The following is a 16,870-nucleotide window of genomic DNA, read 5'->3' on the forward strand; positions in this document are numbered from 1 at the left end:
AACAGGGGATAATACAATAGCAGCAAATGACATCTGTCTGCAGCCTGGAACCCAAACAATTACCAAGTAGAACCGACTTCTGCTAAACATTCATATATTCAGCACTGATTGTTTGTTTTTCTGAAGATATCAACAACAATGTCCTGCTCACAAGTGAAAGGTACGTTTCATCTGCTTTTCTAAAAATACTGCCATTATTTTAACAAACTTTTAATTTCGCAAATCTGTATATATTTGTTTAAGCGAGAATCCAAATGAAAGCTACAGAATTTATTCACCAGGAAACTTAATAAGAATTGGGGTGCACAATCAATTTTACAATTCGATTTGGTAGGTGAAATTGAGCAAGGAAATCATTACAAAGGAAGAGGGAAGTATTTTCAATATTTTGGGACAGTTTATTCTTAATTGATTACTAAATGGCAATAAAGATTTTTTTAATCATTTAAATATGGGTAGTCCTCCACTTAAGACTGCAATTGACCCCCAAATTCTATTGCTAAGTAAGACAGTTAAAAGAGTTTTCCTCCATTTTATGACCTTTCTTCCCACAGTTATTAAGTGCATCACTGCAGTTAAATTAATAACATTAAGTAAATCTGACTTCCCCGTTGATTTTGCTTTCCAGAAGTTTGCCAAAGGGAATCACATGACCCCAGGACACTGCAACTGTCATAAATACATTCCAGTTGCCAAGCATCTGAATTTTGATCATGTCACCATGGGAATGTGCAGCTGTTATAAATGTGAATGTCCCCCTTTTTTTAGATCTATTATAACATTGTACAGCCACTAAATGAACTGTTACAAGTTGATGACTATCTGTACACTAGCACCACTTGACAGGATGTCAGATGCCACTGCAAATCTTGTCTTTGGGAATGCACTTCAAATGTTCATTGAAAACAAAATGCTGTGCAGCTACTGCAAATGGCAGGCTAGAAAAAAGATATGGCTGTTGCCATGACTAGCTCATGAAAGCAGCTGTGATTTTTCTTTTTACTGCCATAGTAACCATAGAGAGATAGTATACTGTAGATGGGTTCCTAAAACATGTCTTCTGCCAATCCAGGCCAGCATTTTGTATTAATACTCCCCTACACCTAACATCTTTTCTTTTTAAAAAAGAATATAATTTCAGCATTGTTTTTACCACATGAACACCAATTACAATCTCATATTCCAGAATAGCTGAAGTGCTCACTTTGGGGCCTATGGGAACATTTGTTCCCTCAAAGCCAAGGATGTGCATCCCAGAGCAACCTCCCTTCCCAATTTCTTTATTTTAATCAAATTTGCCAAAGGCTTGTTTACTTTTTCATCCTAGCTCACAGACTTTTTTGGAGTATAGCTTCCTGTTCTGACCCCTCTCTGTCCGGTGATTAATACTGACACAGGCTTAGTAATTTGCCACTCTTTATTTACAGCAATTACAATCCTGTTGGCTGAAAGCCCAAAACACAACTCACAGGGAAGAACTTGGCAGCAACCCAGACTCCAACAGACAATGCAGACAAAAGCTTCTCCAGCTTGTTATGAACGGTTGTGTCCTGTAAAAGGACTCCTCCCAAAGTCTCTTCTTATATACTCTCTTGGGAGGAGCTAACCAGCCTCTCTGGTCCCTGCTCGGAGTCTGAACCCTGCCCAGGGTCGTCCACATCTTCCATAGCCAACTCATAGGGGTCCTCGCTATCAGAGTCCATCAGCAGCTCCAATGGCTCCTGCTGGGCCACAACAGCTTCCTGTTTGCTATTCAGGAATTTATTTGAATACAATATTTCCTTCAGCAGAATGCATTATTTTTCCTCTGAAAATAATCGGAACAATGTTTGTAAACTTTGCCCAAGGATATCTTATCTTGTCACTGTCAGATGGTAAAGATTTGAACAGAAGCTTTATCATGTTTTTTTTTTTAAAGAGTTCTTTCTAGGAAGGAACCATTTCAGCAGACTTATCTTCATGACTTTTTGCCATGAATCCTATCTGGATTATTTCTAAAGCTATAAGGAGCCTTACCCATCTTGGTTCTGTCGGCTTCATACCTCACATTTCTTTATTTCTTTTTATTTCTTTATAGATCAAACTTCTTAACCCATCTCCCTCAGAGAGGGGATTTTATAATCTTGTTACTTATATATTGTGTCTAGATTTCCAAAAAATTTCCAAATTATGCACAAGGCTCTGATAAATTGCAGGATTTGAAAGTACCTTGAACTATCTGCAGATTCCTTGGGAGGTAGATGAAATCGATTCTTTTCCCTATTAAGCCCTTCCATTCTCTAGTATTGTTTCCAACTTGACAATTATTGCTGATAAATTGGAAAGCATTCTGAGGCCTGGGAGTAAGATATACCTGCTTCTAGGTAAAATCAAAAGACTTCAGGCACATATCATACTGTGCAAAGGTTCTGAAGACCAATCCATTTTGAAGTAAGGTAAAAAAGATTCCTGTCTGGAGCCTGAAAAGATGGTACTTCAGCCATCTTCAGGGATTAACAACCATGTCTGGAAAATACAGAAATTCATTCATTCCCTTGCTCAATCTTGGTATATTTTTCAAAAATTATTTAATAATACAGAAATTTATCAGATATCTGACCTTGAAGTCAACTGGACTACTTTTTGGACTGCTGTAGTTGTTTATTAAGTAGTCTGGAAATTTTGTCTATGGTTTTTCTTTCTTTGATCTTTTTCTTTCATCCCTCTTCCAACTGGCTTTAACTGCGAATCTACTGAAAATAATGATTAGCATTATTTATTATTATTATACTTTGTTCAGCCTCTTGTTTGGATTTAGCATTTTTATCTACCTAATAACTCATTCCAAAGGCAGTTGTTATTTGATGATATTAAAGATATTGTCACAGTATGCAAGCTCTTCTTTTTGCAATTGACTGATGTTAATTTTGTCAAAGCTGATGTTTACTTTGGTCCAGCCACTCTCTCTCAGTACTAGAAGAAGATAAGGGCAAACCATTTCTCAAAATATTACCAAGAAGGCCCATGTAGTCATCCAGAGTCAAGACTGACTTGAAGGCACACATATATCCTTCAATAAGTAAATAAGTACATAAGTGTGTGTGTGTGTGTGTATGTATGTGTGTGTGTATACATATACATCATATACATATACATATACATATACATATACATATACATATACATATACATATACATACATACATACATACATACATACATACATACATACATATATATATATATATATATATATATATATATATATATATATATTTGTGCTGATAAATAAATAAAGGGAGACTAGTATAGATCTATTTCAAGCTATTTAGCTCTCATCAGCTAGCCATAACCTTACTGGGAATTGAACCTGTGCTGTATTGCCTCTTAGGAAGACGTGTTAACCACTGAGCTACAGAGTTCGACTCCTTATCAGCCAAGCCAGGGTGAAAGGTATATATTTAAAGTCACAACCCCTGGTATGCCCAAATATGGGAGGAAGATCACTACTTCCATTCTATATAAATAAATAAATAAATACATACATACATACATACATACATACATACATACATACATGAGTTATTACTGACACATCCAATATAAAAAAGTATTTCTTATGTACATATGCAATGTTTTGCATTCCAAGCAATGATCCAAAACTGAGTGAAAGCAAGTTATGCATTGGTAAAGAGTTATCAAAAGGTAATTTGTTTCAGTAGTTTATTGACATTGGCATTTTCAAAGGTTTAACACTAACTGTTTATAGTTTGCAAATCATGTTGTAGATATTCAGAGTAAGGCATATTATACAATTTTGCAAAATGAGTATGTGGCAATTGTTGACACGGTCTTTTAGCTTCAGATTTCTAATAATCTACATAATGTAATACTGCACAGCTGTACAGTGTTTTATATATTACTGTAGAAACCTGGGAAATTAAAAAAACTCTGTAGTCAAGATAATATTTTCCTAATATAATTATTTTGACTTCCCCTATGTCTTCATCTTATTAAGAAGCAACTATATGCCGGGCAGGCAACTAAATCATGTAAATAAAATAAATTAGAACTCTGGTTCTCTGTGTAATCTAAAAGAATGAGCCAGTGTGACATAACTGGAAATTATTACTATAAATAATAATGTTTTTTCTGCCTTTTTTTTTATAAAACTGAAAGTAACACACCAAGTTTTCTTTTCAGAACAACTCCAAGCTTGTACTATTTTCACTGTTGTGAGCTGCTTAGAGTCATATATGTGATATGGGAAGACTATACAAATTGAATTAATAGATATGGTAAATAAATGTTATAATGAATAGCTATGTTTATTCACTGTTTAAGGTAGGATTTCTTTTAACTAATATTTGTGGAATTAGCTACAATCATCTGATTTCTTCACTGAGAATCCTCCATTTTTATTTTTTTTACAAACTAGCTGTATAATATATTGGAAAGCATTCTGTGAAAGAGATCAGAACCTTTTATCAGTAGGGTCACTTTGAAAACTGAACTGAGACTAAATTTGATGTGGGTAAAGAAACTGGCAGGGCAGAAAGAAAGATTGAGTTCAAGATGCAGGCTGCAGAGAAAAATATTTCAGAACAAACTCTAGTCCATTCTTTGGAAGAGAGACTTGGGACAATAGCACAGAAGTCTGCCACCCTCTCAATTTTCAACTTTTTCCCTTTTTCTTCCTGGTGATGTGACACAGAACAGATTTATTTTTTAAGAGGTTGAAATAATTCCAGATGTTTTTTTTTTCCTGTAACATGCTTTAAATCTGTGTTAAATTACATTTTGATATGCATGGCTTAAAAAAATTATTGAATGTCATCCATGTTTGTATGGGAGAGAGAGGATACATATAGGATTCCCACGCCCAGTCTTGGTCTGCATATACCTTTAAAGTGTTGCACAGGAAGTATGGCTATTAAGTTAATAACTGTATGAATTGCTGTTCATTGTCTTATTTGATCTATTATGGATACATTGTAAATTTGTGTTAAAGGTAAATTGTAGAGCTTTAACACATAGATTCAAGCTATCTGTGATGGCGTCATGTTAAACTGGTGTATTCCAACATGTTAATTAACCTTTTCTTAAATGCTGTGTATACTATGGAATTTTGAGTAATATGTCAGAAACATACAATTGTCTGATTCAAAGGGAGGCAACCTACCTGAGCTTTTATAATAGCCAAGAAAAGTATTCTTAGACATCCAAAAACAATTTGAAAGTCATGGCATTTCTCAATGGATAAGCAGTACTTGAATTATATTGCGGTCCAGATAAAAAGAATGAGTCTTACATGGAAAAAAAACTACAAAATAGGCTTCTGAATTATTTTTTCTTTTTACTGCAGACTGGAAAGTCGTCAGTAGAAATTAGGTGCAAAAGAATGACAATTTAGAATTAAGGGATTTTAAGCCAGGATGTTTAAAATATTAGACCTGAACTGAGCTGGTGTTTCTCCTAGCCCAGTTTTCTTTTATTTGAGAACGTAATGCGAGTGAAGAAAATAATTTTCATGTAAACAATTAAGAAACAAATATGCTTGTGATTGGACAGGAGACTACAATATCTTGATATCCATTCATCATGCTTGGCCTCAATATTACCCAATTAAGTATGTATTGTTTAAACAAATAAAAAGATTCTTATCCGGTATGATGACTTGCACATGAAGAAAAAAAGAACGCTCCTTATGTAGCTTTTAAACTTAAAAGTTCCTCATTAGTATTGATACTTAGCAGTTATATTATAGTGAGAGAATGGCCTATGACTAGCGAGCATGCTGGTACCCTGGGGCTGCTGGTTTTCCGGACATTGCAAGGAACAGCTCGGTTTTTCACCTTGTTCCACCTGTGCATGGAGTTAAAGGACTAAAGGGATCTAATTACAGTCATATATGACTTTCCAATTTTAAGATCAAATTCAGATTTAATCAGCAGCAAGAAATTAATATCTTTTCTTTGCCATGTTTGTCTGGCCACAAGAGTGCCACTGTATCCAGCCAAGGCTGACGAAGTCGGGGCAGCTCCAAAACGGAAGGATACGGAAAGAAAAATTGTTTCCAGCTGGTGAGGAACATTTACTGTTTTAAAAAGAGACTGCCTATAAAAACTTAAAAATTAATTTAAATTGAAGAATAGAAGAGTCAAGCTGCGGAATTAAATTTGGAATGGTTTTGGACAGTGGTTATCTTACTTTTTAAATGCTATCTTCATGTATGGAATTTATGCAAGCCTTTTGAAACGGATGGATTGAGTTTTCTCCTTCTACCTTCTCTTTATGATTCTCTGTAGTCTATAGGCTAAAGTTTTCCACTTTCACTGCTGTGGGTATTTTTCTAATTCATTTAAAGATTGGACTCCTTTTTCTAACTTGAAATACAAAAAATATACAAAAGGAAACTTTTTAACAGCATTATCACTGCTCGGAGGCTGGGAGGTTTTTGTTCTTTCACGGATTGTTTTTGACGTGGCATCACAAGATTTTAATGCTTGGCTACAAAGAGTGATAAGAAGGTACAGGTGGCCCTTTGAAGTGGAACGTCCTTTGTGAATCTATGCTTTAATCTTATTAACCTACCAAGCTAGAGCAGCTGTGTTTGTTAGAATGGCACAACTTAAAAAAAAATAGAAATCTCAAATTTACAAAAGATACTTTCAGAAATACAGAAATTATCAAATATATATGAAAGAATAGATGAAAAACTGGAATACTTACAGCACATAACAATAAAATATGATGAAAAAATTGAGGATGTTTATCAAATGCAAAACAGGGTGATTGAAACTTTGCTATATTTTATGATGAAGAATGTTTAAACAATTATAGTCAAATGAAAATGGAGATATAATGATGGTGACATGTATAAATATTAAAATACTTAAGTTAATATGAACTATGGTTGTTGACTGTAGAAGAGATGCCCGGAAGGTTGGTTTTTTTTGTGTGTAACCAATTGATACACTTTTTAATTAAAAATTTAAAAAAATCTATTTAAAAAAAGAGTGCCACTGTAATTTGGAAAGAGTGCTTCAAATAAGGATCACAACTTATTTAACAGAAATATGTGCATACAGAATTCTCAGAAAATTCAAACTGCAGCTCCTAAAGCTTTTTGCCTACTATTTATTATTGAAATGTACTTTTATGGGCATTCTATTTACCCATGAAATAATTACAAATCTTTATATCTTTTCTGTTTCTTTCTTTTCCTCTTCTAAATCTTCATTGTTTTAAAAGCAACTCTTTTTTCTCTTTCTCAATTATTATTTTGTCACTTTTTGTCCATTTTAACTGAAGGTAAATGATGACTCATTCTACTAGCTGACAGAAAATCTATCTATCTATCATCTATCTATCTATCTATCTATCTATCTATCTATCTATCTATCATCTATCTATCTATCTATCTATCTATCTATCTATCTATCTATCTATCTATCTATCATCTATCTTGTCATATAGGCAAATCTGTCACAGAGACCAGAAGATACTCCGAGACACAATGTCACTTTTCCTTATATGGGTTAATACATGGAGGGAATATAGTCTTGTAAAATAATCTTACTCATCTGCATTCCTTCTTGTAGTTATTCCTTAAAATAGGCAACATTGGCCACAGAGAACTCTTGCTTGGGTGAGTCTTATTCAAGCTGCCAACTGCAATATAGGAAAAGCTGAATTTTCACCTAGCAGCATGAGCCATACAAGCCAAAATTAGTTCATTCTCCCACACCAAAGCTCTGTGTATAATAAAAAGGCGATCAGATCTTGGCTTTAAACAACAGCAAAAAAATTACAAGGAAATGACAGGAGAGAGATACAAAACTCTTTGTTTCCATCTAATTAACCATCCAGATTTAGGCAGGGTAAGTCTGATACCCCCTAATTATATAAATTATACAATCACAGAATATAGGTTGTAAGATTGTAATCCAATCCCCTGCTCAGTGAAAACATCCGCTAGTGCAGCATTTCCAGTGGATAAGCAATCCAACCTGTTTAAACACTTGTAGCTAAGCAGACTGCACCAGTTTTCAACAGGCCTTCTGTTAGAAAATTCTTCCTGATGCCCATTCATAATCCTTGTAATTTATATTCACTGTTTTTATCTTGCCTTATGGAGTAACACTGAACACCATCTTGACAGTCCTTCAGATACTAGAAAATAGCTCTCATATTTCTTTCCAGTTCTTTCTTCTTTAAGCTAAACATTTTCAATCATTTCTCGTAAGTTTTTTTCTACGTGGCTTCCTTCCTATTGCATCACATTTGTAATCACCAAACCCACCCAGATATTCTTCATGTCAACTCATCCTATACTCATACCTTTGATTTTTCTATCCAAATAAAGGGCTTTGCATTTGTCCCTGCCGACATTCAACTTGCTGCTATTGCGCATTTTTCCAGGTAGATAAGATCTTGTAAACTTACTTTCTCCTAAGTTATTTGTTATCATCCTATTTTTGTGTCATCTGCAACCAATTCTGAATCCTTCTAATAATATAGTCGTCCTCACATTTTGCCATCTTCTCTAATAGAATCTCCTGGGAGATGGTTAATGCTTTGCAGAAATAAAAATGCATTATGTCCATTGTGTAGTCACTCTTAAAAAAATGATATTGGGTTGGTTTGGCATGACCCAATTCTGATTTGTCCAAGCCATGCCTTCTCTAACATTTTTCAAACAACATAGAAGGAAACTTCAAGATGATACTTTATGTTACTCCAAGACTCTGAGATGTGACTGAAAATAGCCTTGAGACTGAAACTTCGTTATGATAGCTCTGTAACCATCTCATAACTTATTTTGAACTGTCCTTTTCTCGTTGTGTCAGTTGTTCTTGGGTCGATTTCAGCAGAGTTCCCCTTTGCAGAGAAGGAAATTATATTATCACCATAACATTTTTCCAAGAAGTGAAACCGTCCCCTTTCCTCTCCTTCCTTTGGTACTGATATAGATAAACCCTCTTTTTTTGCTGTTAACTTCCTTTATGAGAGTAAATTCCTTTTGTGCTTTGAACTTTATTTCCTTCTCTCCAAATACTAACTGCTTGCTGGTACAACTCTTTAGTATTTACACCAATACTCCTTTTCTTCTATGAGGAGTTATAAAGAAGTGCACAACCTTAACTCCAGGGCTACAGGTATCGCCTCAAGGCCTTCAAATGTTCTGCTTAATTGTAAACACTATTGTGACAGGCGAAAAATATTAAATATATGGAGGGAAATCATATTCTGCTTTTAAATTTCATTTGAATTTTAAATTAAAATTATATGCACTGTAGCAATTTGAATTACATTTGAATTAAATTGCCTTGTTTTTCTCTTAGCCCTAGTCATTATTTTGTGCTCTGTCATTCTTCAGTTTTTGTTTTGGAAGATGATGCAAATCTCTGTATTACAATAATAATTGTTAAGGCAGACTCACTGTTAATTATGTGGCTTGCCATTGTTTTTCCTTTGTATTTCCAATCTAGTATATAACCTTGAAATTCCTTCCATCCCACTTATGTCTTGGAATTAGCCAAAGATTGACTAATTGTGAACCAGAGCCATCAGGGGTGGGATTACGGGGAACATAACCAAAATGGCACAGGTAGAGCAAAGCCCCAAAGCTTTGTAAATGCATAGAAATTATACATAGGAACAAAGCAACAAAGCTTGTGTCCCTTGATCTCCACCTGCTGTGAATGTGCCTTATGCTATGTGCTAAATTTACATAAAATGTGAGGCAGCATGGTGGAGTTGAAAAAACAAAAACAATTGTATTAGTCTGTCTGACTGCCAGACTTCCAGGAATTCCCTGGCATTTGGGGATATAGCTTGATCTAGGATGCTCAGATTCCCAGCTGAAACTATGATTGAGTTTGTTTTTGTCATGTGAGATTAATGTCTTGAATGTCATCACATCTTGAGACTGCTCATTGGTGTTCATGGATGTGCTCTGCAGTGACGTGCGGTGACGGTTACCATTGGTGAGGCAAGACCGCAGCAGCGGCGAGAAGCAACGTCCCCAGCACTGTGTCCGACAGGCGTCTCGCATTTATGGCGGACATAACGCGAGACGCCTGTCGAACACAGTGGCAGGGGTGTTGCTTCTCGCTGCCGTCGCGCTCCACTGCCTTGCCAAGGTGGCGCAGTGGTTAAATGCAGCACTGCAGGCTACTGCTAGATCAGCAGGTCAGCGGTTCAAATCTCACCGGCTCAGGGTTGACTCAGCCTTCCATCCTTCCGAGGTGGGTAAAATGAGGACCCAGATTGTTGGGGGCAATATGCTGACTCTCTGTAAACCGCTTAGAGAGGCCTGAAAGGCCTATGAAGCGGTATATAAGTCCACTGCTATTGCCCCCCGCCTCCTCCAATGAACAATCTTGCTGCCCCGGCCTGCAGCCAGCCTACCCACCCCTCGCCCGACCTGCTCCCTGCCTGGACTCACCGCTCTTCTCCTCCTCCTCCTCGTCCCCGCTCAGTGCTGGGCTGGCTGCAGGCCGGGGCATCAGGATTGTTTGTCGGAGGAGGCGGGGGGGGGGGGCAAGGCGGTGGAGCGCGACGGTGGCGAGAAGCATCTCAGATGGAGCCGGGACACCCGGAAGGCAAGCCGGCACTTCGGCATGCCTTTAAGTGCCAGCTTGCCTTCCGGGTGTCCTGGCTCCATCTGAGATGCTTCTCGCCGCCGTCGCGTTCCACTGCCTTGCCCCCCCGCCTCCTCATATGAACAATCCTGCTGCCCCAGCCTGCAGCCAGCCCACCCACCCCCGCCCGACCTGCTCCCTGCCTGGACTCACCGTTCTCATCCTCCTCCCCGCTCGGTGCTGGGCTTTAAAGGGGTCTCCCCTCCCCAGCCAGCCAGCCCACCCAGCCAATTCCTCCCACCACCACCACTGTGTCCAACAGGCCAGGTGTCTCGCGTTTATGGTGGACATAAATGCAAGACGCCTGGCCTGTTGAAACACAGCGGCAAGAACTTCCCTGCCGCTTCTGTGCTCCGCCACCTCGCCCCCCTGCCTCCTCCAATCCCACCGCTGTGAAGACAAAAAAAAAACACACACACACACAAACCTCACAATAAAAAATTACAAATTAAATTACAATAAATTTGAATCCCCCCCTCCCTCCGTCCGATCCACCTTTTCCAGCTGTGGAAACTCTCTCAACTCTCCTCTTGTCCACCCAACGTAAGCGTGCTCAACGTAAGCGTGCTCAACGTAAGCGTGCTCATAAGGCATGATTCGCTGCACCCCGATCAGGAGGCGGGAGAATCAGTGCCTCTTTTGCATATGAAAGTTTTCGCTTATTAACTCCTCCTTAACTTTTAAAAGACAAACAATTCCTTAGGCAAAAGAGGCCCCGAGTTCTCTGGCCTCCTCCCATAGTTAACACTGAGAGCAGACACCAAGCCACTGTGACTTTGAATCTGGTAGCAACTACCCTGGCTTTAATTATTTAAAAAAAAATATTTAAAATTCTTCCTTTCCCTCAGGAGACTGGTGAGGCCACGCCTCCCCTGCCTCTAGTGACTGCATGTCCCTGGTGCTCTGGTAGTCTTCTGTCTGTCCTATGTAGTGGCTGTTACAGTTCTCACATTGTATTTTGGGTCTTTTGATTACTTAAGATGCTTTAATTGATTTGTGTTCTATGGCCATGTCATTTTAATAGTCTGTCGGATGTTTTGGTATATTTTATTATGCATTGGTTCTGCTGTAGTGGGTTGAGTGGTCAGACATCTTTTGATGAAACTGGGTGTGTTGTGTACTACTGCTGCCGTGGATCTTTCACTAATTTTGGATCTATGGACATAAAGAGTGCTGCGAGATCAAATTCAACCATATTTTTGTCTTGTTTTTAGTTCTTTGATTTTCCTGAGGCACTGTAGCAGGGTGTTGAGAGTTAAGTGTGAAAGACTATATTTAGTTCTAAAATTGTTGTATTGCATCTGTAGAGGGCTTCTTCTCAATTAAGTCAAAATAGTTTTATGAGTATTTTATATAATTTAGCAATTATGCTAAAACCAATTATTACTGTTATTTTCTGCATGTAGCTCAGAGAAGGGCAGTATGCCATTAATATAGTATTTCTGGTATTTTATTCTATATTGGTGGGACATATATTAAAAAACCAATATAGTCCTGCATTCTTTTTTTTTATAAGCAACAACCAATTGCATCTCCCTTTAACATTTACTGATAGCTCTTAAAGGTAGCAATGAACTCCTTGATTTTTGCACCTGGTTCTGGAGGATCTCTTGAAACTGTAGGTTATTTTAACTATTACACAAATGACTTGCTTCCTTTCTCTTACTTCTTTAACTTCCTTCAAATTTATCTTAAAGGTTGCTAAGCTTTTGAACTATTTATATGAACCTTTTGGCATAGCAGCATATCTCTCAAGCCTGAGCCTCAGCGTGCAATATTTTAATATTAGAGTAAGGATAACGAAACTCACTTTTACTTTTGAGTAAGCACACATGGAATCATATTCTTAGGAGGGTGCAGTTACATAATCATAACAAGTGTCCCTAAATATGTCAATTGAACATATTTTCTTTCAGTTATGCTTGCGATGTAAGTTTTAGTTTACAAATTTTGTGGAAGCCAGACAAATTCTTCCTACACTGACATATGATGTCTATGACTTAAAAGATACTTTTAAGTCGACCTGATACATCCTGATGGAAATACCTAATTTACCACTTGGGCATTCTTTTTTTATTTCAGAGAGAGATGGGAAGAAAGTGCCATCTTTATTTGGGCTGTATCTTTGTTGAGGTCAAAAGCTTTCTCCCAACTCCTTGTGACTGAAATAGTTTCCTTAGCAGCTTCACAGAAGGATTCCAGGATTTTTTATTTTAGATTTCCTCTGCTGGTTTACAGCTCCCAAGATTTATTCTCCATCCCTCTCTTAATTCCTGCAGCTCCAGGCAGAATGAGAAATTCACAAGCCGTAAGTGCCAAGGGGAGGACACGCGCCTGTGTTGGTGTGGTGTGTGTGAAAGAGAGGGAGAGGGAGAGGGTGAGCAAGAGGCGTGCAAGAGTCCTCACCTTCCACTCACGTGTCCAGTCACCTCCTAAAGGGAGGGCGTGTGCGCGCGTGAGAGAAACAGAGACACAGAGAGAGGGTGGAGGTGAGAGACACGCGTGCAAAAGTCCTCACCTTCACCCACGCGCGTGTCCAGCCCTGCGGGGATCTTCGCTGAGAAACTCGGGGGAAGCGAGCCGAGGCCTCGCCTCCTTCCAGCCACACCCACCGTAGCCGCGCCGCTCGGTTCCTTTCAGCGCCGGAGTCCTGAGGCGGCGTCAGCCTCAACTTTTGCCTAACTTTTTTCCCCCTCTTCCCCGGCCGCGCGGCTCTACGTTTCCGCTCCGAGCTCGGCTTCTAGTCCGCCATGAGGGTGTCGCGCACGCCCCGCGCAGCGCGGTAGTTCCCCGAACCCGTTCCGCTTCCTAGCTCCGGAGCCCCCATGGAGTACCTCACCACCTTCACGGGCAAGAGCGGCCGCCTGCTGAGGGGAACCGCCAACCGCCTCTGGGGCGCCGTCCCCGGCGCGGGGAGCCTCCGCCAAGTCCACTTCCAGGATTCCCAACACGACGGGACGCCCTCGCCGCCCGGTAAGGCCCTCCCGCTTGGCAAAAACACTTGGCCCCAGCTGGGCCGGCGGGTTTCAGGAGGGAGGAGGAGAAGGAGAGGGGTTTCCCCGGTTGCTTCGTAGCTGGTCAGTCGGAGAGAGAGAGAGAAAAAACGTCCGTCCTTCACTCCCTCCCTCATGTGGGACTACACTTCCCAGAATGCGCGACCCCTGAAAAGTTGTGTTTCCCAGCTTGGTTGGAGAAGGCGGGTTGCAGGCGCTGAAACTCTGGGCCTTCCCCTCCCCTGCAGCTTCGATCCAATGCCCCTTTGGTGTATTTGGACTGGTTTTGATAATAAGGCTTTGCGCGTGTGAGATTTTTATGTGGTGTTTACATAAAAGGGGAGAAAAGGGAAAGGGACTTGGAGTATGAGGAAGTGGGTTGAATTCAAGGGAGACACGCGAGTGCATATTGAAGTTTGGGACAAAATTGAAGTGGGGGAGGAAACCCCATCTCTTCTCTTCTGGTGCTACATTTGGCCTTTTGCAACTGAAAGGTTGTTTTTTTCCAACGTCTTGTACTTGTCTGTCTCTCCTCCTTCCCTCCTCTGCTAGTCTGTGACCCATCTTCCTCAGCCTTGCCAAAATTTTCCTTGTTTAAGGAGTGGAAGTCATGGGAAGAAGGCCCAAGCCAGAGTAAGGGGGAAAAGTCACCACTGGTGCTTTATTTTATTTTATTTGCTAAGTAGGACAGCCTATTACAGTGTTTCTTTAACTTTTTTCTCTTTTAAAAATTATGGAAGCTTTTGTTTACGTGGTCTGTATTTATCAATATTTTACCAGATTATAAATTAAAATGGACACATTTGCAGCCTTATTGTTTCTCACAATTGTTTGATGGGATTTTAATATTGTGTATTATTTTTTTCCAGGTAGACTGGCAGGTAATTTTGGTTTTGAGGCACCTTGAGATGGTCCTGGGAAACCTCCAGGGAAACTAGGATCACACTTTAAAATACACTGTCCTATTGAGCTATTCCTGCCAGAAAACTTTGGTAGCTTTTTTCAGTTCTTTTTCTTTGATACAGCAGGGAAAATGAATATCAGCACTGTCCTTGAGAAATTCTCAGTGTAGCAGCTATACCTTCTGCCTCTGCCTTTGCTTTTGAATCCCACTGAATAGTAATTTCTGGATCCACACATCACATCTTAGTTTATTTAAACAAGCCATAGTAGCCTTGTTCCTATTACTGCAGTTTACACATTACATTAACTCAAAATATGGTTTGTTTATTTGATAAATTTACATAGCCTTATATATATGGCTCTGAGTGGTGTAGAAACACAAAAGAAAATCACCAGAAAAACAACAACAACAACAAAAACGTTAACAAGCAGTTTAAGTACATGCTGTAATCTGGTTTGTTTTGTATTACCATGATGTGTGAAGGCATGTTTTATTTATTATGTATATAGGTTTTAACAAACTGATTCTGCTTGATTCTGGATACTGTATATAATCAACACCAAATAATAAAGATAAATGATGCATCCCAGTACATGCATATAAAACAGAAATAGAATGTCCCAAATAAAATCTTACATGGATTTTATCTGTCAGCCTGATCAAAGGTCTGAGCAAATATTCAACTTTTTAATGCCTGATTATCAGGATCGTTGAGAAAATGCTATTGTAGAGGGCTGGCCACATGACAAAAAAGCATAATAACTAATAACTGTATCTTGTAACCAGTGGGCTGTAGATTAGAATGGCGTAAATATGTAAATTATAAAGGTAAGTAGAACTTTAAACCTAGAACACTTTGCTTTGATTGGAGAAACTACAGGAGATATGGCAGTGAAGGAAGGAAGTCACTAATGCATGGGTCCTGAACTTTTTAGCTTCTCCTTTTGTGGTTTTGTTTTGAATTAAAGTAGCTGTAATCATGTTTTCTCCTTATGGGCCATGCATTGCCTGCTTCTGTGTTTGCATCATAACATTGTGTAGCCACAGCCATGTCTGAACAGAAAATGTCATTGACTGTTTGTGCAAAGTAGTGTATTCATAAAAATTTTAATAGTTTTGTAGCTTTGGGGAAAATTATTTATTTTTTAGCGAAGGTATTAATAGGCATGTTAAAAGTTAACACAGACTTTTTGTCCAAGTGAATGATAAGAAAGTTACATAATATAAAATGTCCATGTATTCTTGAATTCAATGTTACATTAAAATAGAATCTCAAGGATTATTTTCTACCATGTACTTTAGTATGTTTAAGAATAATAAGAATAACATAAACATAAAGTAGTTGCAATATCTACAAAAGCAATTTGTATAGTTTAGAATTATCCAACTATTCAAAAGTAAATTTAATGCTCTTGCATTTAAATTTTTATTTACTTTTTAAATCTATTTTCAAAAATATAAGGTAATTTGTGTTTGAGGGGTGAATTGTTTTTTTCCAAAATTCATATCTAGAATGGCTATGCTTAGATTATGGTTTGGTATAGATATCCTAAGTTGAAAATGGCCTGGGATAGAATTTAACTACAGGCAACTGTAGCCAGAATATTAGTGACAACCTTTTGATTTTAGTTAAAATCTTTACTGTGTAATTGACTTCAATATTGTGTGATGAACAAACAAGCTTTGTTGTTATTTTAATTTGTAGTTGGGGCAGTGGTAGTAGCGGCAGTGGGAGGCCCCGCCCACCTGCCATGATACTTCTGTGCATGCACAAAAGTGTTGCACGTGAGTGCACATGGGAGCAAGCCCGAACTGGTAGTAAAAATATTTGCAACCCACCACTGAGTTGGGAAAATTATCAAATAGTAGTTTGAAATCCTATATGGCTCTTTCTAGTGATAGTTTAAATAAATAGTTCATCTAGGTTCAGATGTTACAGCAGTTGGAAAGCATGCAAATGTGAGTAGATTAATAGGCATCCTTTGGCGAAAAGGTTACTGTGTTTCTGTATTTTCATGCTGACCACATCATAACATGGCAGCCTTACTCAAAAGGAAGCATGCCAATAAAAGTATGATAGCCCTGTCCCTCCCCCCAAGGACACAATCAGATCTTAAAGGAAGCCTTCCAAACCCCAAGGGAATGAGGGCTTCTGGAGAGAGTGGGGTGTTCCAGAGAATAGAGGCACACTTGCTTTCTCAGTCCTACACAGTAACATTGTTTAATTGAGGGACCTGGAACATATCTATTCTGCTTGACTGTATTAGGTGGGGAGAAATTATTGGAGATGAACAATCCAGATAATCAGGCCCTGTGCCATCAATGACTGATATTCTAAATTTTAT

At 38.6% G+C, this 16,870-nt stretch overlaps 1 protein-coding gene across 3 annotated transcripts in view; it reads left to right on the forward strand.

The window, feature by feature from the left end:
* The window catches only part of OXR1 (oxidation resistance 1), a 231,569-nt gene that overhangs the window by 160,354 nt on the left and 54,345 nt on the right, over positions 1 to 16,870 (forward strand). Inside the window, exon 1 of one of the 3 annotated variants that reach the window (XM_032223206.1) lies at positions 13,270 to 13,601. The exons of the other annotated variants lie outside the window; for them this stretch is intronic. Within the exon in view, the coding sequence (XP_032079097.1) occupies positions 13,454 to 13,601 (148 nt within the window). The 5' untranslated portion in view covers positions 13,270 to 13,453. Of the gene's footprint in view, positions 1 to 13,269; positions 13,602 to 16,870 lie in introns of those variants that run through there. 3 annotated transcript variants of the gene reach the window in all.

The sequence above is a fragment of the Thamnophis elegans genome, chromosome 8 (genome assembly GCF_009769535.1).
Source record: "Thamnophis elegans isolate rThaEle1 chromosome 8, rThaEle1.pri, whole genome shotgun sequence".
Taxonomy (NCBI): domain Eukaryota; kingdom Metazoa; phylum Chordata; class Lepidosauria; order Squamata; family Colubridae; genus Thamnophis; species Thamnophis elegans.